Genomic DNA, 25,258 nt, shown 5'->3' with positions numbered 1-25,258 from the left:
AAAACCAAAAAAAAACAAAAACAAAGAAAAAAGGCTGGCTGACCGTAACTGTTAATATTATTATAGTGATGTTGATGTTGATGTTGTATCTCCACACCTGGCCCCACCTAAGATTCCCAGGAAAGGCCCCAGCTGCGATTGAAACCCTGCGTATCCAGACAACCTCTCTGGCCTCCAACCAAATACTTTCAAATTTCCTTTCTGAGTCAGGCTGAAGTCCATGTAAATATTGACCAAAGAAGGCAGACTAGATTTTACACTGTGTTTGGTTAGTAGTTGGAGAGCCACTCCTGGGCTATTTTTCCAGCAGCTTTGTACAGGTGGGCCTTGTTTTATTTGAAATAAATTAAAAAAAATTTTTTTTAACGTTTATTTATTATTGAGAGACAGAGCACGAACGGGGGAGGGGCAGAGAGAGAGGGAGACACAGAATCCGAAGCAGGCTCCAGGCTCTGAGCTGTCAGCACAGAGCCCGACGCGGGGCTCGAACTCATCAACTGCGAGATCAGGACCTTAGCCGAAGTCAGATGTTTAACCTACTGAGCCCCCCAGGCGCCGCGATTTGAAATAAATTTTTAAAAAGATCCTAAATCAAGCATTGTAAGTGTGGTAGGAAAGTGCATCTATTTAGATGGATCTCACAGTGGATCTTTTGATAAGGTAATTATCTCTTCCTACCCCTTTAGTGTATGTATTAAGTAAAATTTAAAAATAGATTTTTGGTCTGCTTAAGCGAGGGCTGTGTTTTTGAGATATGTAAGTCCACCTTTGCCCTGGCCCCGGGCTCCCCAGGACACATGGTGGCCGTCTTCTTATGAGAAGCCACATGGTGTGTCGAGTGAGTGACAAGAGTTCCAGGGGCTGTCTCGTGGTGAACTGGGTGTCCTCCCTGCTTCCTGTCAAGGTGGGCACAGGTGGCATTCCTGTAGTGTCCTCCCTCTGCCATGGTGCAGGGATGGACAGGGAGAGCAGATCAGACGGGGTGGGCTACCCTATGGGTTCCTGCAGCCAGGCTGTCCCCTCCTGAGAGCAGACTGGATGCCAGGATGAGGTCCCACCCAAGTCACAGCTGTGTGACCATCTTCCAAGTCAACAAATGTGGCCCAAGCCCCCTGGAAGGCAGGGTGGCGGGAGGGGCCCAGCACTCAGCTCCGTCCATGTCCCAAATGCAGCAGGCTCCGTGGGAGTGGGTGGAGTGCCTTGTTCAAGGTCCCACTGCAGAGCCCGGATTTGAACCCAGGTTGTCCGTCCTCCCCACCCTCCCTGGGCCAGGGCTGCAGCCCTTCAGAAGGCTGTCAGCTTCTCAGAGGAGCGGAGCCTCAGGGCTTTCCTTTCCTCCCTCCCACTTCCCCCTTTCCCCAGACAAATATCAGGGCGGGAGAGGTGGCCACGAGGCAGAACGTGGTGAGTCGTACAGTGATCCTGTTGGGGGCCAGTGCAGGGAGAGGGCTCCGGAATCTGCTGGTCCCTGGGGCGGCTTGCGTCTCCCGAGTGGGGTTGGATGTGGGGAAGGGCAGGTGTTTTGGGTGGACGTGCCCTTCCCTGGCCAGGTGACTTCTGCATTTGGCCCTCGTCACCCTGAGGGCATGGGGTCCGGGGACCTGCAGGGATGGGGTCTGTCAGCAGCAGGACTAGGGGAGGCAGAGGATCCAAGGCCCGGGAACAGGAAAAGTAGCCAAATAGAGTGTCGCTGTCCAACCCCGGGCTGTTCCAAGTTCTTGTCATGGGAGCTAGGCAGGCAGCAAGGGTTCTCACCTCAGAGCTGGCCCGCAGGGACTCCCTCTCTCCTTCCTTCTTTTTTAAAACGTTTTTCCTAATATCTTTTTTCTCTCTCTTTTTAAAAATTGTGTTTAGCTGGCGGGGCGCCTGGGCGGCTCAGTCGGTTAAGTGTCTGACTTTGGCCCCATATCGGGCTCTGTGCTGACAGCTCAGAGCCTGGAACCTGCTTCAGATTCTGTCTCCCTCTCTGTGCCCCTCCCCCATGGGCACTCTGTCTCTCTCAAAAATAAACATTAAAAAAATTGCGTTAAGATGCACGTAACACGGGGCGCCTGGGTGGCGCAGTCGGTTAAGCGTCCGACTTCAGCCAGGTCACGATCTCGTGGTCCGTGAGTTCGAGCCCCGCGTCGGGCTCTGGGCTGACGGCTCAGAGCCTGGAGCCTGTTTCGGATTCTGTGTCTCCCTCTCTCTCTGCCCCTCCCCCGTTCATGCTCTGTCTCTCTCTGTCCCAAAAATAAATAAACGTTGAAAAAAAAATTTTTTAAAAAGATGCACGTAACAGGAAGGTTACCATCTTCTCCGCTTTTTGGGTGTACAGTTCATGGTATTAAAAACATTCACCCTTCTGCTTTCTGTCCCTGAATTTGACGATTCTAGATATCTAGACGAATCTAGAGATAAGTGGAATCGTATGGCGTTTGTCCTGTTGGGTCTGGTTAATTCACTTAGCATCACGTCCTCAAGCATGTGCATCCACGTTGTAGCGCATTGCAGAATTTTCTTCCTTAAGGATGATTAATATCCCACTGTATGGAGATACCACATTTTGCTTATCCGCTCATCAGTCAGTGGCCCCTTGAGTTGCTTCCACGTGTTAGCTGTTGTGAATAACATTATGAACTCTTTAAGATCCTGCTTCAAATTCTTTTTTTTTTTAATTTTTTAAATCTTTATTTATTTGAGAGAGAGAGAGAGCACCAGTGGGGGAGGAACAGAGAGAGAGGGAGACACAGAATCCAAAGCAGGCTCCAGGCTCCGAGCTGGCAGCACAGAGCCCAACTCGGGGCTCGAACCCACGAACCGTGAGATCCTGACCCGAGCCGAAGTCGGACGTTTAACCGACTGAGCTACCCAGGCGCTGCAAATCCTGCTTCAAATTCCTTTGGGTGTCTGATCATATGGTAATCCTGTTTTTAATTTTTATAAAATCTTTAAAAGTGTTATTTATTTTGAGATAGAGAGAGCGTGAGTGAGGGAGGGGCAGAGAGAGGGAGACAGAGAATCCCAAGTAGGTTCTGTACTCAGTGCCGAGCCTGACGTGGGGCTTGAGCTCATGAACTGTGAGCTTGTGACCTGAGCTGAAGTCAGGCACTTAACCGACCGAGCCACCCAGGCGCCCCTGTTTTTAATTTTTAAAGGAAACGCCAGATGGTTTCCATAGCAACTGCATCAATTTACTTTCCAGCCAACAGGGCACAAGGTTGCCAGTTTGTCTGCACGTCCTGGCCAATACTGGTTACTTTCTGATTTTTGATGGTGGCCATCCTAAGGTGGGAGGTGGTATCTCATCATGGCTTTGATTCCCTGATGATTAGTGATGTTGAGCACCTTTCCTTGTGCTTTTTTCGCCATTCCTTGGAGAAATGTCTATCCAAGTCCTCTGCCTATTCTTGAATCGCGTTGTTTATTGTGGCGTCTCCTTCTTTCGAGGGCAGCATTGGCCCAACATTCAGGATGGGGCCGTCATCATAAACAGCAGCTCAGCGATCTCGTTTGGGAACTTGGACAGATACAGGAAAAGTAGCCCAATACAGTGTTGCTGTCCAGTCCTGGGCAGCTCCAGATTCTCTCTGTGAGCATCCCCGGGCTTGGAGGTGGGTCTTACCTGCCCCCTGACCTGCAAGGGCCTGGTTTTAGCACTGCCGAAGGGCGGATTGCCCGTGGGTTTGGGGGTGCCGGCCTTGTGCTTCTCCCTCAGGTACAGAGAGCATCAACACCTTCTCAGAGGAAGAGCTGATTCTGCCACAGGCGGCCAACGCAGGGGGCGAGCTGCGAAGTCTCCCTTGGGCATGGAGTCCCCAGGTGTTACAGGCCTTGTGAGGGGAATGTGGCCCCATGCCATTAGGGCCCTGTCCAAACTCATGGGAGCTCACCCTTACCCCTCCTCCCAGCCTCAAGCGGGGGCGCCCCTGGAGTGCGAGCTCTTTTTTTTTTTTTTAATGTTTATTTATTTTTGAGAGAGAGAGAGAGAGAATGAGCGGGGGAGGGGCACAGAGAGAGGGAGACAGAATCCGAAGCAGGCTCCAAGCTCCCAGCTGTCAGCACAGAGCCCAACGCAGGGCTCGAACTCATGAACTGAAGTCAGACGCTTAACCAATGGAACCACGCAGGCTCCCCTGGAGTGCGAGTTCTTGACAGAGAGTGACAAGTGTCCCGGGCCCCCACGTGGGACCAGGGGTGCTGGCTGTCTCCCAGGTAACTCTGGGGACTTTGGACTTGGCTTAAGTATTTAGGGGAAGCCAAGGACAGAGGCTTGGAGTCCACGTCGGGGAGGGGGTGCCGTGAAGGTGACTCCTGGGTTTGTGGCCCTCGGGGGCCAGGCATCCAGGTGTATACCCCTCATAGGGCTGCTGTGTGGAGTCACCGGCAGGGGACAGGAAAGCAAGTGTCCACCACCTTCATGAGCACTCGTCCCACACAGGGGAGACTGTGTCCTAGGCGCCGCGGTCATGTGGGGAGAGAGGACTCCAGGACCCGCAGCCACTCGCTAAGCCAGACCGGTGCCAAGGTCTCACGGACCTGGAGGGAACGGTGGGGTGGCCCTCCCACCAGGGACCTCACCCTTAGCATCCTGTTGAGTGACTTTTTTTCTTTCGTGAATCACGCTTCCTGTTGTAACCTAAGAAATCACTGCCTTAACTAGAAGTCATAAAGATTTTCTAGTATGTTTCCCTCCACAACTTTTATAGCCTTGGGTTTTACATTTAGCTTTATAACCCATTTTGAGGTCATTTTTGTACCTGAGGTCTGAGTTCCGGTTGGAAGTTCACTCTCGCCTGTGACTTCCAGGCCCGCTTGTTGAAACGCTCTCCTTTTCCCACCCAACTGCCTTTTGCACTTTGCCACAGATCAGTTGACCTTAGATGCGTGGGTTTATTTCTAGACGCTCTGTTCTGTGCCGGTGATCTATTCGTCTTTTTTTTTTTTTTAATTTTTTTTTAACGTTTATTTATTTTTGGGACAGAGAGAGACAGAGCATGAACAGGGGAGGGGCAGAGAGAGAGGGAGACACAGAATCCAAAGCAGGCTCCAGGCTCTGAGCCGTCAGCCCAGAGCCCGACGCGGGGCTCGAACCCACGGACCGCGAGATCGTGACCTGAGCTGAAGTCGGACGCTTAACCGACTGAGCCACCCAGGCGCCCCTGTTCGTCTGTCTTTACACACGCTGTCTCAGTTACTGCTGCTTCATAATCCAACTGGAAATCTGGTCGGGTTGGGCCGTTCTAAGGCCTTTGCATTTCTATCTGATTTATAGTCAGGTTGTATCAGTTTGCAACAAGAAGGCTGTTGGGATTTTGTGGGGTGGGGGTGGGGCGTAGAGCAGAGGAGAGATCTGACATCTTAGCGATACCGAGCCTCTGGGCCTGGGGACACTGTGTCTCTCTCTCCACGTGTACGTGCCTTAAATTCTCTTAGCAGTGCCTTGCCACCTTCAGTGTGCCTGTCTTGCATCCGTTTATAGATCCTATCAGTTTTCCTCATAGGTGGTCACGTGTCTGCCAGGAAAGATGTTTTACTCCTTCCTTTCTGATTTTTAAATTTCCTTTCCTGATCCGATTGAGCTAGCTGACCCTGTCAGTCCAGCGTTGAGTAGGTGGTGGAAGCAGACGGCTGTCTTGTTCCTGATCTAAAGGGAAAGCTTTCAGCATGGTGTGAGCCGTGGGCTTTGCGTCGAGGCTCTTTGTCAGGACGCGGAAGTCCTTATGTTCCTGGCGTGCCTGAGTTTTTGTCGGGAACACGTGTTGGATTTTGTCGAACACTCTTTTGTATCTGTGAAGGTGATCATAACGTTTTTCTCGTTTGTTTGGTGTATGTGGTGGATTTCATCGACTGGTGCAATTTTCAATGGCCAAACCAACTTTTCCTTCCTGGGATAAATCTCACTTGGTCATGGTGTATTATTCTCTTAACCTACCATCAGATCCCATTTGCTACTTTAACTGGCATTTTGTCTAGAATTTTTGCATCGATGTTCAGAAGGGATGTTTGTCTCTAGTTTTCTTTTTTTTTTTTAATTTTTTTTTTAACGTTTATTTTATTTTTGGGACAGAGAGAGACAGAGCATGAACGGGGGAGGGGCAGAGAGAGATGGAGACCCAGAATCGGAAGCAGGCTCCAGGCTCTGAGCTGTCAGCCCAGACCCCGACTCGTGGCTCGAACTCACAAACCAGCAGATCATGACCTGAGCTGAAGTCGGACACGTAACCGACTGAGCCACCCAGATGCCCCTATACTTTTTTTCTTGAGTGAGCATTGGTAATTTGTGTTTTTCAAGGAATATATGCATTTTTTTCTAAGCTGTCAAACTTATTGGTATAAAGCTGTTCACATGTTCCTTTATTTCCCTTTTAACATCCACAGACTCTGTCGTGATGTCATCTCTTTCATTCTATTGATAATTTGTGTCTTCTTTTTTCTCCATCAGTCTGGATTGAGGTTTTATTGGTCTTCACAGGAAACCTGCTTGGTTTCACTGACTTTTCTCTAATGTTTTTCTAATTTCTATTTCATTGATTTGCACTCCAAAATTACACTGACATGGTTTCTATTTTCTCTCCTTTGTCTAGTTTCTTAAGGTGGTTGAGACTAATGATTTCAGACTTTGTTCTCTTTCTTTAAAAAAATTTTTTTTTAAGTGTATTGATTTATTTTGAGAGAGAGAGAGAGCACGTATAGGGGAGGCGCAGAGAGAGAGGGAGAGAGAGAGAAAGAGAGAGAGAATCCCAAGCAGGATTCGCACTGTCAGCACAGAGCCCGATGCAGGGCTTGAACTCATGAACCATGAGATCATGACTTGAGCCAAAATCAAGAATTGGACGCTTAACCGACTGAGTCACCCAGGTGCCCCTCTTCTCTTTCTGACAGAGATGTTCAGTGCTATAAGTTTGACCCAAGTGCAGCGTTAGTGCTGTCCCACAGGGTTTGTTATGGTCGGTTTTTATTTTTTTATTTTCATTCAGTTCAAAAATCTTTCTAATTTCCCTCTTGGTTTCTTGTTTTTCCCATGTGGTTTTTTGGAAATGTGTTACTTAGTTTCTAAACGTTTGGGAATTTTTTTAGAGATCTTTATGTAATTAATTTCTGGTTAATTCCATTGTGGTCCTAGAACATACTGTTATGTCCTCTTGGTTCATTCTGACGAAATCTTCTTTATCCTGGTATGAATGTTTGCCCTGAAACTTACTTTGTCTGATATTAATATAATATGCTGGCTTTCTTTTAAAAAATGATCTGTTTGCTTATTTTAAAAATTCCAGTATAATTAACACGTTGTGACAGGCACCGAGTAATGGACAGAATTGTACACCTGAAAATAACATAACACTCCAGCTTTCTTTTGACCAGTGTGAGCCTGGTGTCTCTCGTACCATGGTTTTGCTTCTTAACCTTATAAGTAAAGTATATTTCTTGTAGCCAGCATATAGTTAGATCTTGCTTCCTCCCCCCCCCCAATCCAATGATCTGTCTTTAATTGTGATGTTTAGGCCATTAACATTTAATGTGATTATTGATGTGGTTGAGTTTAAAAATTTTTTTTTTTTCAACGTTTATTTATTTTTGGGACAGAGAGAGACAGAGCATGAACGGGGGAGGGGCAGAGAGAGAGGGAGACACAGAATCCGAAACAGGCTCCAGGCTCTGAGCCATCAGCCCAGAGCCCGACGTGGGGCTCGAACTCACGGACCGCGAGATCGTGACCTGGCTGAAGTCAGACGCTTAACCGACTGCGCCACCCAGGCGCCCCTGATGTGGTTGAGTTTAAATCAGTGTCCTTCATTCCTTCATGTCTGGTGTCTGGAAATCTATTGTGTATTTATCTGTTTTTTGGTTGTTTCATGTGAGAGGCTAAACTCCACCCATCTTGGCTGGAAGTAGAGAGGACAACTGTAATATCTTAATATTATGTAATACTCATCCCGTGTTCAGTTTTCTCTGATTGTCTTAAAAGTATCTCTTTACAATTGGTGTGTTAGAATCGGGATCCGAATAAGAACTACCTTGCATTTGGTTGCATTCTTAAATCCCTTATAATCTAGAGTAGTATCCCATCCCTTCTTTCTATGTCATTTATTTATTGAAGAAACGGAGTCATTTGTCCAGCAGACTTTTCTGGGTTTGGGTGATTATATCTTTGTGATGCTTTTTAACATGTTCTTCTGCTTTAACATGTTCTTTCCTATAAATGGATAGATCTAGAGGATCCTTTATAGAATGTGCTGCATGTTCATTTGAAATACATGAAGTATGGGCGCCTGGGTGGCACAGTCGGTTAAGCGTCCGACTTCAGCCAGGTCACGATCTCGCGGTCCGTGAGTTCGAGCCCCGTGTCAGGCTCTGGGCTGATGGCTCGGAGCCTGGAGCCTGTTTCTGATTCTGTGTCTCCCTCTCTCTCTGCCCCTCCCCCGTTCATGCTCTGTCTCTCTCTGTCCCAAAAATAAATAAACGTTGAAAAAAAAAAATACATGAAGTTGCCAGTATTGGACTATTTGCCCTACTAATGGCCCTGCTGTTGAGCCTCACACTTCCTGTTGCGTCCTGTCTGGGAGCCCCTCTTCGAGTGACAGAGATGGGCCAGTGGATTCCAGAGGTCATCCTGGCCCTCCACTGTCAAGACCCCCCATGTTTCCTGATGGTTTTCGTCGTATTGCATGTCACCTGGGTCCTTATCTCATTTAGGAGTTGCAAAATGGTGGTGTTTTCATCCTGTCACTCTTCTTGCATTTATTAGCTGTGATGCTTCTGTACATAGAAACTTTTCCCCATCAGTGATTTGGTTACCCTGAAATGAAGTCACTTAGCAACGGCAGGATGAATGCTTAATTTTTCCCCTTTTAAAAACCAGGTTTCAGAATACTGTGTCAGTGTCCTAGTAAGCTCCAAAGAGATTGATGATTTCTGTGTGTGTGTGTATGTGTGTGTGTGTGTGTGTGTGCGCGCGCATATATTTGACATATTTCAACTTGAAGTTTTCGTCAGTGTTCTGACATTTCTGCATGCATCTTTGTCAGTTTCTATTCCCACATTCAACATCTTGTACGTTTCCTATTATAGACTTGGAATTGGCCTTTGAACCAAGAAGCTCTGGTGGCTTTTAGTGGAAAATGATATTTAGAGACCACAGTCTGGATGCTACAGGTGCTCATTGCAAATGGAGAGGCGTGTTTTGTGGATCAAGCTAGGAAAAATGAAGTTTTTAGAAAGAAATAAATCATAAGTTCATACTGGTATTCCCACTCTGAAAGTTTTTGCTTAACTTTAGAGATTTTATTTTTGTATCTCTTCTCTTATAGGGGAAGTCTGGCTCCTAAATATGTTAACATAATTTATATGTAGTCAAAATAACAATACCTATATTATTGCTAACAATATGTTTACTGGATGCAGTTTAGAGTTTCTTTCTGGGGCTTTTTGTCCTTAGGCTATTTTATTGCATGAGGGGGGATTGGTCAAAATACTATGTTTTGTCTAAATTTTTTTTTAAGTTTATTTATTTATGAGAGATATAGAGACAGCATGAGTCATGGAGGGGCAGAGAGTGAGGGAGACACAGAAACTGAAGGAGGCTCCAGGCTCTGAGCTGTCAGCACAGAGCCCAGTGCGGGGCTTGAACTCGCAAACCAGGAGATCATGACCTGAGCCGAAGTCAGACGCTTAACCAACTGAGCCAACCAGGCACCCCCAAAATACTGTTTTAAATTGCTTGAAAACAATTTCATATATAGTTAGGTCCCTTTATTTTGTTTTTTGATTTTTAGTGATTGCTTTGTTTTTATAAAACATTAAATGGTCTCACGCTCAGGCAGGAGACCTTCTGTGTGCCACAGGCCCCTCAGGTGTGACAGTCGTGCTGCTGGGTTGAAATTTTGCAGGTTGCCTGGGGGTGGGCGGCCAGTGTCAGGTTAATAAAAAGCTTTGTGCCCCGGCTTCCAGAGTATGGCTCGGGGACCCTCTCTCAGGCAGTCAAGTCCAGAAGCGAATTCACTGCAAGGGGGAAAGTCCCGGATGTACCTCGGAATTGATTTATTCACTCGAGAAGCTGGTAGGCAGTGTCCAGTGAGCAGGTAATGACTGCATGAGGTTGTGGGCAGCACTGAAAGGGCGTGTAGCTATGGAAGCCATTGGATGCGACCCTGTGCCGCTGGTTCTGTGTCGTGGAAGGGTGGCTGGCCCAGGCTTAGGGTTCCAAAGACTGAGAGGGTGCTCTGGTCAGATGGGGGTTGGGCTCACAAAGGAGCCAGGGCTGTGTGCACCTAAAGGACCAGGTGGAGCTGGGTGTCAGGGAAGGGCAGATGTGAGCAGCCCAGGGCTCCCTGGGGCTGGGCAGCCTTGCCTTCCTCCAGGGCCTTTGGACCCTCCCCCCTCCCCCCCACCAGCTTCCAGTCAGTGGCTGCCCGTCCCTCCTGGCCCTTCCAAGCCCTTGCTCATTTTTACTTAAGTTTGTTTATTTATTTTGAGAGAGAAGGAGAGAGAACGAGAACAAGGTGGGGAAGGGCAGAGAGAAGGAGAATCCCAAGCCGGCTCCACACCATCATCGCTGAGTGACGCAGGGCTCGAACTCATGAACCGTGAGATCGTGGCCTGAGCCGAGATCAAGAGTCCGACGCTTAACCGACTGTGCCACCCAGGCGCCCCGCCCTTGCTCAGTTTTAGATGGAACCGCCTGTGTGGGCCCCACGGAGTCCGTCTATAGGACGGGCAGAAGCAGGTCAGAGAGAAGGTCAGAGAAGCTGCTCACCAGTCATGTTGGCTTGAAGGCCTATGAGCTTTCGTGCATTCACGCATTCATCATTCACGAACCCCAGTGGTCACTGGGGTCCTTTCTGTGCCGGACACAACACTAGGTACAGATAAGAGGTGGGATGCCATTTGGACGGTTAAGCCAGGCCCAAACTTCCTCAGTGAGCATGTGCCAGGAGTTCAGAGGTATGAGAAGGTCCTGGTTGTGGCTGGGATGATCTGGGACATTTGGCTCAACTGACTGAGCCATCAGCCTTTCTTCATCTGCATGGTGGTGGCCTGTCAGGCCGACAGCCAGGCCTTCTTTAGGTCTTTAAACTCCCCACCCGCCCACATCAGAATGAAAACAAACAGCAATGCTAACATCTGAAAGTTTGCCACGCTCCAGACGTATGCTCCAAGCGTTCTGTGTGCATTAACTCACTTCATCCTCACAGCAACGCTGTGCGATAGCGTATTATGTGATCGTGTACAGCTCCACCGTGCAGGTCAGGAAACTGAGGCAGAGAGAGGGAACGTGATCTGCCCTCGCTCGTGTTTGAACCCAGAACCCGATGCTTTTCGCCAGTGTCCTGTCCCGTTGGCCGCCATGATGAACGCTTAACGGTTGGTCATCTAGTGAAAAAGCCTCTATCTCACTTCAAATGGTGTATTTCAAAAATCCACCCTCAGGGGCCCTCACTGCAAGGACATGTAGGAAATTTGAGAGGCAGGTATGTGTCCAGAAAAGGTCCTCATCAAGTCGGAGAGATGGCTCTCGAGGCCCCAGCGTGGACTCTGAGAGTCTCCTCCCATGGCCCTTGCTTTTGTCTGTGGACTCCCAGAGGAAGGGGGGGGCAGGTGCTGGTGCTTTCAGTGATTGAGACATCCTTGACTTTAATCATCATTATGAAATTACACATTTTACACGAAAACAGGCACCATTTGTTATGAATGACTTTGTATGGCTTTCTCCCCGTTTTCATTTCAAAGCATTCTACTAACACCACATCTGGTCTATAGTAGATCCCCAGTCAATTTGGATGAATTGGTAGATAGAGGCGTGAATGAGTAGATGATAGATGGGGGTGGGTGTGTGGATAGGTGGGCGGATTGAGTGGAAGGATATTTCTTTTATTCTTTTGTTTTAGAGAGAGAGAGTGCATACAGGTGCCTGAGTGCGCGAGCGGGGGAGGGGCACAGGGGGAGGGAGAGAGAGAGAGAGAGAGAGAGAGAGGGAGGGAGAGAGAGAGTCTTAAGCAGACTCCATGCTCAGCCTGACGTGGGGGTCGATCCCACAACCCTGGGATCATAACCTGAGTCGAAATCAACAGTCGGACGCTCAACCAACTGAGCCACCAGGTGCTCCTGAAGGATGCTTCTCATAGCCTTCCAGAGCTGGAGACTTGCCCTGGTCTGTCTGAAAACACATCCCAGGGGCGCCTGGGTGGCTCAGTCAGTTAAGCGGCCGACTTCGGCTCAGGTCACGATCTCGTGGTCCGTGAGTTCGAGCCCCACGTCGGGCTCTGTGCTGACCGCTCGGAGCCTGGAGCCTGTTTCGGATTCTGTGTCTCCCTCTCTTTCTGACCCTCCCCCGTTCGTGCTCTGTCTCTGTCTGTCTCAAAAAAAAAAAAATAAATAAATGTTAAAAAAAAATTGAAAACACATCCCAGATGTCCCTCTCTCTATCCCTTGTGGCCACAGCCCTTCTTCTCAGCTGTTGTCACCCACACCCACTGTGTTCCCAGTGAGATACTCAGACAGTCACAGGATGCTTGGCAGGTCCTGGCACCCCCTGGTTCTAGCAGGTGCCACCGGCCTGCCAGCATCCCCGAGTAAGGATCTCCCGAGGACGCATTCTTATCTGGCCCCGGGCTGAGCAATCATGCAGATCTTCTATAATCTCACAACTCTCTGTGGTAGGCACTCTTCATATTTCAAGCGGAGGGAGTGGCTCAAGGGCACGCGGTCTGTAAAGAGCCCATGGCTCTCAGGCCTGCTGAGCTTGGCAACGACCTTGATGGTTTACACACACAGGACTTCCAGGTCGAGAGTCACTGACGTTCCTAGTTCCACGCTCGCGCCTCTGCTCCCTGGGCCTTAAACCCAGCAGGCTTTGGGTCTGAGCGGGAGGGACACGTTGCCGTGCGATGCTGGGGCTCCTGGCTGAAACCCATCCCATTGTCTCGGGGACTTGCTGAAAGCAGAGTTCTCCTTCCCTGTGGACGCCGATGAGGGTTATCTTTGCAGCTAAGAGGGCCGTCATTCCCAGGGGCACACGGCGGGCCGGGCTTACGCGCTGCAGGCCTGACGTCTGAAGTCACCGTGGTGTGCCTGCTGGAGGCCGTGTGAGGAGTCCTGGCGCGTGGGCAACACACACAGGCACGGCCCTGGCTTGCGCCTCGTGTAACTCTGCTCACACACACGCGCAGGCTGCCAGCGGCCGGCAGCTCACCTGCATGCAGCCCGCCGCGCCCCGGACCGCCGCGCCCGCCCCATCTGCCCGGAAGTAGGCCGCGCAGCCTCTCGAAGGGTTGCTGTGCGCGGGCAGGCCCGCCGTGGCCTCCTTGTCCAGATTTTTCGCCTCAGACCGGATGCCAGGCTTTTAACGGGAAAACTCTGCATGGTGAACTGTTGTTGGGTCACATGTTTTTAAAGTTCTGTGAGTTTGACCCAAACGGTTCTTGAGCTTCCAGTTGCAACCTCTGTCTGAGCCACCGGATGCTACTGCAAGGGATACCAAGAACGAAGCTCCGGAAAGTGGCAGAAAGAAGCGTACACCCTATGGGGAGGTACGGGTGCTCACTTCTGGGGACAGACTTTGGAGCTGCCTCCTTTCAGGCCAGACCCAGCATCGTCATCAGCACCATTGGGTGGGGGGGGGGGGCGCAGGAGTATAAAAGATGCCAAGCTTGCTCCGGGGGCCAGAGACATGAGGGAGAGACAGTCTCTTCCACCCGGACGAGGCTATAGGGCTGGCATGCTTTCGTCCATACGTGCTCTGGCCCGTCCACCATACTGGGAGGTGGAGAAGGGATTTACTACCTTATTTTTTGTACTTCACAGCTGAGTCGGTTAAGGTAGAGCCGTGATTTGCCTGCAGACGCACAGCCGGCTGGGGGCGGTCAGGAATTGTGACTTGTGTCCCTGGATTTCCATCCCCTTCCATTCTTGCTCCACCCGCCCACGTCCTGTTTCTTCTGCCCCGGCACAGAGCCCGCGGGACACATTTGCAAAAAAACAGAAAATGAATCAACACTTTGGAAGGCTTCCCCGTTACAGAGCTGAGCCTGGTGACCCTTGCTCAGGGGTGTGGGAGAGGCAGGGTTGCCAAATGTGGCAAACACAAGCACAGAGCCCCAGTTCAGTTTGGGTTTTAGGTAAACAGCAAAGGCAACATTTGGGACAACCTATGCTACAGATTATTTGCTGTTTATCTGAAATTCAGATTTACCTGGGGGGCCCTGTGTTTATCTGGCAACTTCAGGAGGAGGGAACGTGGGCATAGAGTAGGGGAGGGCTGGGAACGCCCATCTCCATTTGGGGGATTCTGGAAATCTAGAAGACAAGCAACGCCAGGAACGGTGACAGCAGAGCGTTTGGTCATTCTGCCTCCTGTGCCTACGCCCACCCGTCCAGCCCGCGGGACAGTGACCTGCGTCATTCTACAGCTCGGCCCCTGGTGTCCAGCCCCCTGCAGTCGAGCTGCGCTGACTGCTTCCGGCCCCTTAATTGGATGAAGTGTGCAGCTGGGCGCCCGAGGAAGGGAAGGTGGGGCTGCCAGGCAGGGAGGCAAATTAACCTTGGCTTCAGCAAGGCCACTGGCTGCTGATTTATTGATTGCCTTGAAATAACAGCCCAATCTAACACAGGCTGACCGAAAGGCAGATAGTAGTTATTCATAGGACTCCTCGTTTCCTCTTTCCCACATTGCCTGGTCCCGGGGTCCGCCACCTTTGGTTATTAGATTGCTCAGAAAGCACATTTATTACCCCACTGTTCCCCAGGTGAAGGGCGGGTGTGGAGGGCCACCTGGGAGATCAGAGGTGGCCATGTGGTCCCCAAAGGGCCTTCGGAGGAAAGATGTTCCATCATCCCCAGAAGAGCCAAGGCCTGGCAGAGGGTCCAGCCTGGGAGTCCAGAAGCCTGAGTACTCGTCTAGGCCCTTCCCAGCCCTCGGTTTGCAGGGCTGAAGAATGGACCCTCTTCCTGGTCACCCAGGAGTGTGCTATGGTTATAGAAGTGAGGAGTGTGGGCTCTGGGCCGGGGTCCGGTGTGCATCCTGGACACATCCAGTGAGCCCCACAGAAACAGGGGAGCATCCCCTCCTTTATTATTATTTTTTAAAATGTTTATTTATTTTTGAGAGAGAGAGAGAGAGAGAGAGGAGAGAACGCATGCATAGGGAAGGGGCAGAGAGAGAGGGAGACACAGAATCCAAAGCAGCCTCCAGGCTCCGAGCGGTCAGCACAGAGCCCGACGCGGGGCTCGAACTCACAGACCGCGAGATCATGACCTGAGCCGAAAGTGGACACTTAACCCACTGAGCCACCCAGGCAGCCCAAAAGGCCCCTCCTTTAGAGGCTGAACTCAGGACCCCGTGGTGTCACACATAGAAGAGTCTGCCAGGGTATGTGACACTGACAGCTATTCTCGTCTGACCCTAGAGCTCAGATTCAACAAGGATTGGATTTTTTAAAAGCAGTTCTATGGAGGTATAGTATACATACTCTAAAATGCACTCATTTCAGGTATACAGTTTGAGTCTTGACCAAGGGGTGTGCCTGTGTAACCACCACTCTGATCAAGGTATAGAACATTTCCTTCCCCTCACGCCCTCTCCTCCAGTCCAGCGCCCCCACGTGGCCGCAGCGCCCAGCCCCCAGCCTCCAGCCCCCGGCCCCCGGCCCTCATCCCAAGCCCCAGCCCCCAGCCCCAGCAACCACCGCTCTGACTTCTGTCACTAGAGCGGGTTCCGCCTGGTCTAGAACCTCGTGTAAATGGAATTAGGCAGAAGGCACTCTTTTGCATCTGGCTCCTTTTGCTCAGCATATGGTCGATGACAAGTGTCCCTTTGCACGGTAGGATGTGCCAGTGGCCCACGCTGTGTCTGTGCAATCCGTACGGTGCGTGGCGGGTTTCTGGGAGGCAGAGCCATCCCCAGGAGCACAGAATGCCACCTGCTGCCACTTCCATCCTCCTTTTGCAGCCGGACAAACAGCTCCAGAGAGAGAAACGCCTCCCCGAGCGTGGGGAACACGCTGGGCAGTTCTGAGTCTAGCATGCAGTGTTCCCGATTCCCCGTCTAGCGCTTTCCAGACTGGGCTTGCTGGGAGGGTCACAAGCCCCTCAGCTAGAAGTACGTGACCCCTTATGTAATTTCTAACAGATTTCCATGTCCTTTTGAAAGCATAATCCCATCGACTGGGAGGAAAAAAATCAATGGCCTTTAAAGCGGTAAACTTAAAAATCACATACAAGGAACAGATGTGCCAAAGATCGTGGATTTGAACCACAGCTGGCTAACTGGATAGAAGGAGCCCAAGGGGTCATTCTGCTGCTCCTCCTTCTGGCTCTGTGACCCCACCAGTGGGAGGCCGTGGCTTCCTCACAGGTAAATGGGCCGTATATCACCCACCGCAGGCTTGTTTTGGGGGTTAAGCGAGCTCAAGCAAAAGCACTCAAAATTGTGAGATGCTTGAATTCATGGTTATTGTGATTTTTATCATTAGCCTCTTGGCATCCCCAGGGTTCTGGGATGGTCACCAGCCCTCCTCCTCCCACTAGAGCTCCCTCTGCCCGGGTGTCCTGCCCACCCTTGTGGCTTGAGTCTGGAGTTCCTGTTTGATGCCAGGCTGCTTCCTCTGGCCAAGGACACCTCCGTCCACTTTTCTGCCGGGCAGTCACGCCGAAAGGGCTTCTCTTTACCCCTTGGTCTGTGCCCCTTGGTCGGCTGCTTTGGAGGGTGACCGTGTCTTCCAGGGGGACCTTCAGCAGGAACCCTGTGCAGGCCACACAACCTGTCTTGAAGTCTGACCACCCCAGACACCCTCTGGATTTAGTGCAAATCTGCCTGGCTGGATTTCGTTCTATGGGATCAGGCACACAGATGGAAACTCTACTCCATGTGCTATCCTGGGAGACGCTGAGCTTCCTGAGGGCCGGCCTGGCGGTTTACTGAGCCTTTGAGCCACGGCTGTACTTGGTGCAGTGCTGAGCACACATCAGTTGGTTGAGTTGGGTTGAATCCTACAAGGCAAAGTGCTTTGTCAACATAAAAGTCTTTTGTGCATAAAAGAACATTATAGGGGCGCCTGTGTGGCTCACTCAGTTAAGCGTCCGACTCCGGCTCAGGCGATGATCTCGCGGTTTGTGAGTTTGAGCCCCGCGTCGGGCTGTGTGCTGACGGCTCAGAGCCTGGAACCTGCTTCGGATTCTGTGTCTCCTCCCCTCTCCGCCCCTCCCATGCTCATGCTCTGTCTCTCTCTGTCTCTCAATAATAAACGTTAAAAAAAATTTTCTAACTAAAAAAAAAGGACATTATAAAGCAAGTAAAGACTACAGAATGGAAGAAAATATTTGTGAATCATGTATCTGATAAAGGGCTGGTATCCAGAGTATATAAAGAGCTCGTACAGCTCATCAACAAAAAGATAATCAACCCAATAGAAAGAATGGCAAAGGACTTGCACAGACTTTTCTCCAAAGAAGACACACAAATGGCCCGTGGGTGTTCAATGTTATCATTATTCGGGGGGATTTCAAATGGTGTGATTTTCATACCCACTAGAATGGCTACAGTTTTTTAAAATGGAAAATAGCAAGTGTTGGTGAGAACGTGGAGAAATCGGAACCCTTACACACTGCTGGTGGAAATGCAACATGGTGCAGCTGCTGAGGAAAACATTCTGGAAGCTCCTTAGCGAGTCAAAAAGAGATTCACCCTATGACCCAGGGATTCCACTCCCAGATACGCACCCGAGAGAAGTGAAAACGCACGTCCACACAAACTGCTACCTGGATATTCACAGCAGTGTTATCCATAGTGGCCGAAGGGCAGAAACAACCCAAATGTCCATCCCCTGCTGAGTGGATGAACCAAATGTGGTCTGTCCACACAAGGGGATATCATTCGGTCACAAAGTCACATGCCACAACGTGGATGAGCCTCAAAAACATCATGCTAAGTGAAGTGAGCCAGACACAAAAGGTCGCAAGGTTCTGTTTATGTGAAACTTCCAGAAGAGGTAAATCCACAGATACAGAAAGTAGATTCGTGGTTGCCAGGGGCTGGAGAAGGGGGTGCAGAGTGACAGCTAATGGGTGCAGGGTTTCGGTGTGGGGTGACGGACGTGTTGTGGAATTTGACCCCGGCGATGGTTGTACAACTGAAAAACCCTTTGAGTTTTATCTCAGAAAATGTTTTTAAAAATCTCGAAATGGCCATGAGAAGTATGAAGTCTGACCCCGCGCCCCCTGTGGCCACCTGCAGGCCACTGGGTGGTGCACTCGCAGCCCCTTGAACGCTCAACCCTTCCTTTCCGAATGAGGCCCCAGCTTCCCGTGGGGTCAGCAGAGGCCGCCTGCCTGGAGCCGGACAAAGGGTTTGTTTATCTTCTGGGAGAACTGAATAGTGATGGCAACAGCGGATCTGCAATCGAGGGGAAGGCCCAGGAACCACCTCACTTACCTCCTTCCTGTAAACTCCAGCCTACACCCTCTCCCTCTAGCCCTCTACCACCCAAGAAATCTGAGGACAGGAGCCGCCTCCTCTAGGGAGAGAGTCAGAGAGTCAGTGGCCTTTAGTCACTGTCTCACTGATTAGTTGCCGGGAAAGACAGATTCGTTTGGGAAGTGGAACTGGGCAGCAGACAGAGTCATTGCTGAGGCCGTGATGGAGATAATGGCCCCAGCAGCCCCCAGGATCTGGTCCTCCTGTAGGATCCCAGGACCACAGAGGCCCCCCTGGACCTTCAAGACCCTCCATATGTCACACACACACACACACACACACACACACACACACACACACATTCAGGGCCCAGGTGGGTGACGGGCTCACGTAACCAGAGACCAACCACCTTGACTCCCAGCCACTTCCCCTGCAGCATCCCCTGCTGTGTATTTGCCTTTTTGCACCGCCCCCACGCCCCCCCCCTCCCCCACCAGGCAGCAGGTGCAATGGAAGTCCAATGGCAGCATGTGTGCGGAAGGAGGCTGGGGTCCTGGAGACAAGCAGAGCCGTCTGTTCGTTGCACTCCGCTGTTAGCTGTTGAAAGTTGAGAGTCTAGACAGGATCCCTTTGAAAAACTACAATAAGGATTCTGTGGCTAAAATTAAAGACTTGCAAGTCTGTGCCTCAAGGGGCGCTGGGGAAGCAGAGGTGAGGGTGCGGGTTGCCCCAGGGGTGAGAGCGCCCTGCAGGCGGGGCGTAGGCGCTGGGTCTGTGATTCCCCCTTGGCCTCCCTTCGTTCGCCAGCTCCTGTGTGTGTCTGTCCGGCTGCCCCTTCTCTGTTTCCGTGTCATGTGCCGAGACTGTCGGGAATGTGTGTGGCGGGATGCTGGGTTTGGAGCAAGGCCCAGAGGCTGGTCAGAGCCCTGCTCTGGCTGGCGTGCGTCTTCTGATCCAGGTCTCTTTTTGCTGCTCGATGTGTTTGTTGTGTGCTTCCAGAAGGCCCTTGTGGTCCGTCCAGACGGGCTGAGATCCACACGCAGCCGCTGTATGCAATTCTCCCTCCTTGGAATGGGGGCTCCAGAGCTTCAGAGCACAGAGAGACCTGCTCCCCGCTTCCCCCTCGGCCCCGGGATTCTCCCCAGTGAACATCTTATGTTGCCTTATTCTCTCCTCTGCACCGTTTAGGTGGCGAGATGGGAACAGAGAACCCGCAAGCTGAGCAAGGTCTTCCGATCCCCCTACCTGGCCTGCTACTCCCTGGGTGCTGCCATTTTGCTCCTGAACGTCCTGCGCTCACACTGGTAAGCACTTCCCGGGCCGACAGACCGGATAAAGTCCATTTCCATTGGAGGCATCCAGGGCACCTGAGGGGGCAGCCCCTGCAGGCAGTGTTACGTGGGTCCATCCAGATACGGGGAGCATTGCGTCCGAACGCAGTCACCCCCTCCCTCTCTGGGCCATCAGACTCCCATCCGCAGAGGAGTCCTCGTGGCCCCAGGAAGGCGACAGCGCCACACGCCTGGGGTGCAGGCACGGAGGAGCACCGCGGACAAGGCCAGGTGGTCCCCAGTCTCAATGTGTAGACCAAGCTGCTGCAGGAGTCCCCTCCAGGAAGTGTGAGGGCAGAAGGCAGGTGACACTTGGGGACTGGGCCTCACGCAGGCTTTTTACAGCAAGCTGCTCAGCTCATGTCTGGACCTGACGTGTTACCTTCCTGCCAGGAGAACTCATTCCAGATGATAAAGCGCTGCCCTCGGGCCTGGTGGCGGGAGCTGGTGCTGATGCTCAGACAGGAGGCGCGGTGCCCTGCAGGCCACCCCTGAGCCCGGGGTCCTACCTCCACTGCTCTGTGAGAACCGCTGTGGGCGCCACACTGGCTCGTGGCACTGAACATGGCCCGTGCGGTGCTGGAAAAAATGAGCGATGGCACAGGAGAATTGCAAGGTCCACTTGTCATGACAGATCAGGAGCCCTGGTGGCCCCGGCCCCCACGTGGGAGCGATCACTGGGGAGCCGAGTGACGGCCGCTCGCCACGTTCCCCACGCCCTGCCTTCCCCTGTGGGCCCTGGGGAGAGGAGGGGAGGCGTGGGCGTGATGCCCCATTTGACTCGTGGCCTTTGCTTCTTTGCCTTTCCGGCTGCTTGTCGTCTCCTTACTTCCTCCACTCCAGGCCAGGCCAGGATGGCTATCCCAAGGGTCCTGGTCTTCAGAGAGGGCGTGGCCCCTGCCCTGGATTAAATGACACTGGAGACACTTCTCCAGAGAGGCCTTATTCCCCGCACAGAGGGGCAAGGGGCTTGGCTCGAGGCCCTGCCTAGGGTGCCTCCAGGCCTGCATGGCCCGTGTGCTGACCAGCTTCCAGGCCCTCTGACCCCAGGGAGCGTTTTCACATTTGTAGTCTCTGAGCAGAGAAGGGTTCCATTGTACAGACGAAGAAAGTGAGGCTTGGCAGGAAGCAATGGTTTGTTCGAGGTTTTCCAGCTCACGGAGCCTGATGTGGGCGGGAGACCAGGCTGCTTCACGGAGGACAACAGCTTAGGGAGAAAAGACCCCATTCACTTAGGAGGTCACACTGCCAGTGCGACCTTGGGCTGGGCTCATGGGTGTAGGAGGGGTCAAGGGAGGGGGGTTGGTCCTATTTGCCTACCCTTGCTGAGTGGGGTGTCGCCCCTTAAAACGGAAGGGGGCCCTGGGCTGCCGTCAGCTGGGCAGGAGTCAGTAGCACGTTTGAGCCCAAGCTGAGAGACCAGGCTCCCTCTGGCTTGCTTCTCTGTGAGCCCTGCCCCAGGGCTGCTCTCTGGATTCCAGGCACACACTCCCAGGGCCGGGAGGAGGGCCGGTCACTGTGGTGAGGCCGAGGAAGGGTAGAGGGCTGGAGAGAACTTGCCCTTGTCCTGGCTCCCTGGTCTCAGTGCATGCTGGGTCCCCACCAGGGCCTGCACGTGGCCCGGGGAGGGCTTGGGCCCCACGGCCCTCAGCCCAGAGGCAGCAGACCAGGTGTCTCCAGAAGCATCCGTCAGTGCCCTGAATTGCTACCATCCCCGAGCACCAGGCTCGGGCAGCCGTGCTGGGCTCCTACCATGGCTCCTCACGCCTCACCACAACCCTTTGGGGGTGGGTATGGGAGCCCACGCGTCAGCTGGGGGCCAAGGCTGGTGAGCGGTTGAGCCAGGAGGCAAACCCAGCTGACTCGGAAGTGCTGGCCCCTCTCAGGGAGCCTGTCTGTGTCTCAGTGCCGACTTCCCATTTTCTTGCCCACCTTGGTAACGGAGCCTCTGTCTCACCCCTTGCTCAAGCCGGTAACTTGGGAGGCATCCTTAACTGTTTGTTGTTGTTTCCCTGCTCGGTCCAGCAGCACACCTAGGGTCCCCCCTGGGGATCTATCCTGGATCTACCCTGGGATCTGGACTTGGGATCTATACCCTGGGTCCACCTCTGAGATCTACCCTTCTCCCTTCTTGTCTCTGGATTACGCAGCATGGAGGCCCTCGGGAATCCTGTGGGAACGGGCGTCAACTTGTGTCAGCTCTGCCTAGCACCCCCATCACGCTCCCCTGTGCGGTAAAGAATGACACCCGGGTTCCTCACCTGGCCCCGGCCGTGTCTGGGTCACCTTCCCCCTTCCCCTGGCAGGGCCCCTTCCCTGACTCTTCCTGCTGCCTCATTTCTGTCGGGTCTGGCCTCTCCTCCTGCCTTAGCTCCCGGCATCCATAGCACCTCCCACCCGCACCCTATGTGCGAAAGCCCCAGTGCGACGACCCGCTCCAGCCCACTTGTTGGTACAATAGAAGACCCGCATCTCTCGACCGACTGTGAGCCCCGGGAGGGTCAGGATGGTGTCTGCCCCGTGAGCCAGTTGGTCTCCGGGGCTCAGAGGGGCTCAGTGAGCACCCAGGCTCAATGCAGAGTGGACCGAGCCTGCCCTGGGAGGCCGGCTGAACCCTGACCCCGGAGAGAGAGGCCACAGGACGGCTCAGAGGCTCCAGTGCAGCCTGAACACTGAGGAGTGCACCAGACACGTAAACGAGTTGCTCGCTCCTTGGCCCTGTCCTTCTCTCCCCTGGGCCTCACTCACTCTGCTGCGGTCACAGTGCCAGGGTTACAGCGAGGTCTGGCTTTCCCTCCCACCGCGCCCACCCATGGGGATGTGGCTGCCTGGGGTGCTGGGGGCGGGGAGAGAGGGTCTGGCCCAGACAGCCCACTCTTGGCCCTGACCGGCATGTGACCACAGGGCTCCTATGAAATGGGGGGCCTGCCTCCGTCACCTGCACATGCACCCCGGTGATCCTTCGGTGTCCCTGGCCTGGCTGGGCACGGGCTGAGGTGGGGTGGCCCGTGGGGTTAGGTTGGGGAAGATTGTGGGGTCAGGCCACACCTGTGATGTGGTAGGAAAGAGGGAGCCAGGAGGGGTTCAGAGCCCGGGCAGTGAATTCACGTACCGGGTCAGGTTTTCAATTTGCAAGGGGCTACTTTGCCCTCCTGCGCTAACCTCTCTCACTGTGCAGCTGAGACGGACGTCCCTTTGGGTTCCCACTTGGAGGGGTGCTGAGGCAGGGAGAGGGAGGGAGAGGGGAAGGGGTGGGGGGAAGAGAGGGGAAGGGGCGGGGGGGGGAGGGAGGGGAAGGGGTGTGGAGGAAGGTGCCCTCCCAGCAGAGAAGCTGTGCAGGCAGCAACAGCCAATTCGTGTCTGCTCCGGTTACGAGACCCGCACTCCCCGTTGGCTGCTGGGCATGTTCGGGCCTCCTGTGCTGCCCACCAGCCTTCCTCTCCTGAGGGGTGCCTCCCTCAATTACTCGGAAAACTCAGCCGGCAGGGAGGCCCGAACAGGCTCCTTCCTTGTTCCGCAGCCCCGATCGTGGCACGGTCCAGCCTTGTTAGCCACTCTCCAGCTTAACTGATTTTTCCCTTTGTTTTCTTCCCTGGGGAGCCTTTGCCCAGAGGGCCTGCAGACACTCTCAGCCTTCGGAATGAATGAATGAGTGAATGGATGAATGAATGAATCCCATACCCTCTCTGTTCTGCCTCCCAACTAGTTGTTGAACTAGTTCAGGGGTTGGCAAACGGTGCCCCAAAGGCCCAAGCCCACTAGCCACCTGCCTTTTTACGTCTCATGAGCTCCTCTAGGTGCAGGTGGAATCAGACGGTATTTCCTCTTTTGCGTCTGGCTTATTTCATTTAGCGCAACATCCTCAAGGTTCGTCCCTGTTGGAACACGTGTCAGAATCTGCTTCACAATGCTAAGTGAAATGAGCTAGACACAAGGACTAACAGTGCCTGATTCCGCTCATATGTGGGATCTCAAAGCATCCAACTCATCGAACCAGAGAGCAGATGTGTGAGAGCCAGGCCCTGGGAGTGGGGGAAGTAGGGGGACATGTTGGTCAAAGGGGACAAACTTGCGGTTAGAAGACGAGTAAGTCCTGGAGATCTAATGCCCAGCATGAGGACTATATGCTTAATACCGTCTCGTATACTTGAAAGTTGCTAACAGAGTAGGTCTTAGAAATCCTCACTGCGCGCGCGCACACACACGACCACTCTGTGAGGGGACGGAGGTGTAACCCACCTTATTTTGCTAATCATTTTATAACACGCGTACATGAAGTCATCGCGCTGTGTGCCTTAACCTCACGCAAGGGGATATGTCAATTCTATCTCAGTAAAACCAGTAAAAAAACAAAAGGATTCTGAATTTTTTTTTAAAGACTACCCTTCCTTCTTGAGGCTGAATGATATTCTCTTATAAGCAGATATCATGTTTTGTGTACCCATCTATCTGGGCACGGGCTCTTGGGCCACCGTCACCTGTCGGCTCCCGGACTCATGCTGCTGTGGACGTGGGCCGGCCCTGCCCTTGATTCTTCCATACCTAGAAGAGCATACGGTAGTTCTGCGGTTGACTTTTCTGGGGAACTGCCGTACCGTTTCTCGCTGTTTGAGCTTCCCACCAGCCTTGTTCGAGGTTTCTAGTTTCTCCCCACCCTCGCCAGTGCCTGCTATTATTATTTCTTGATAATGGCCGTCCCCTTTTTTTTTTTAATGTTTATTTATTTTTGAGAGAGAAGGAGCACAAGTGGGAGAGGGACAGAGAGAGAAAAGACACAGAATCCGAAGCAGGCTCCGGGCTCCGAGCTGTCAGCAGAGAGCCCCACGCGGGGCCCGAACCCACGAACCATAAGATGGTGACCTGAGCTGAAGTTGTCTGCTTAACCCACTGAGCCACCCAGGCGCCCCGATAATAGCCACCCTTAAGGGTGTGGACTGTTTTGATCTGTGTCCCCTGAGCGTTTTTTCACGTGCTTATTGGCCATCTGTCTATCTTCCTTTGAGAAATGTCTATTCAAGTCCTTTGCTCATTTTTAAGTCAGGTTGTTGCTGTTGACTTGTATACACAGCTTCATTTTATTACTTTTTAATTTTTTTTTAAATATTTTATTTATTTTTGAGACAGAGAGAGAGCATGAACGGGGGAGGTTCAGAGAGAGAGGGAGACACAGAATCTGAAACAGGCTCCAGGCTCTGAGCCGTCAGCACAGAGCCCGATGCGGGGCTCGAACCCACGGACTGCGAGATCATGACCTGAGCTGAAGTCGGTTGCCCAACCGACTGAGCCACCCAGGCGCCCCACACAGCTTCATTTGAAATGGTTCTATAAGTGTCTACATGGTATCCCAGGTTTTGCCTCTCGGCCTACAAAGCTGAAAATATTTATTTTCTGGCCTTTCGTGAAAAAGTTTGTCAGCCCCTGGACTAGTGGGTGACTAAGATCCCTTCTAACTCAGATCCATAACTGTGTGATTTTCCGTGTCAGGTGTCAGCAAAGTTTTTCCGTAAGGGCCAGATTATAAGTATTTTTGACTCTGAGG

General features: G+C 52.3%; 1 protein-coding gene across 4 annotated transcripts in view; it reads left to right on the top strand.

Annotated features, from left to right (window-relative positions):
* The window catches only part of PEMT (phosphatidylethanolamine N-methyltransferase), an 86,599-nt gene that overhangs the window by 47,335 nt on the left and 14,006 nt on the right, over window positions 1–25,258 (top strand). For all 4 annotated transcript variants that reach the window (XM_047089870.1, XM_047089872.1, XM_047089874.1 and 1 more), the window contains exon 3: window positions 19,577–19,692. In XM_047089870.1, coding sequence (XP_046945826.1) covers window positions 19,577–19,692 — 116 coding nt within the window. The remainder of the gene's footprint in view (window positions 1–19,576; window positions 19,693–25,258) is intronic.

This window comes from Lynx rufus, unplaced genomic scaffold (assembly GCF_022079265.1).
Source record: "Lynx rufus isolate CCGP_SWC_20201006 ecotype Redwood Valley unplaced genomic scaffold, mLynRuf1.p SCAF_28, whole genome shotgun sequence".
Classification (NCBI taxonomy): Eukaryota; Metazoa; Chordata; class Mammalia; order Carnivora; family Felidae; genus Lynx; species Lynx rufus.
This window is presented reverse-complemented; position numbering and strand designations above follow the sequence as displayed.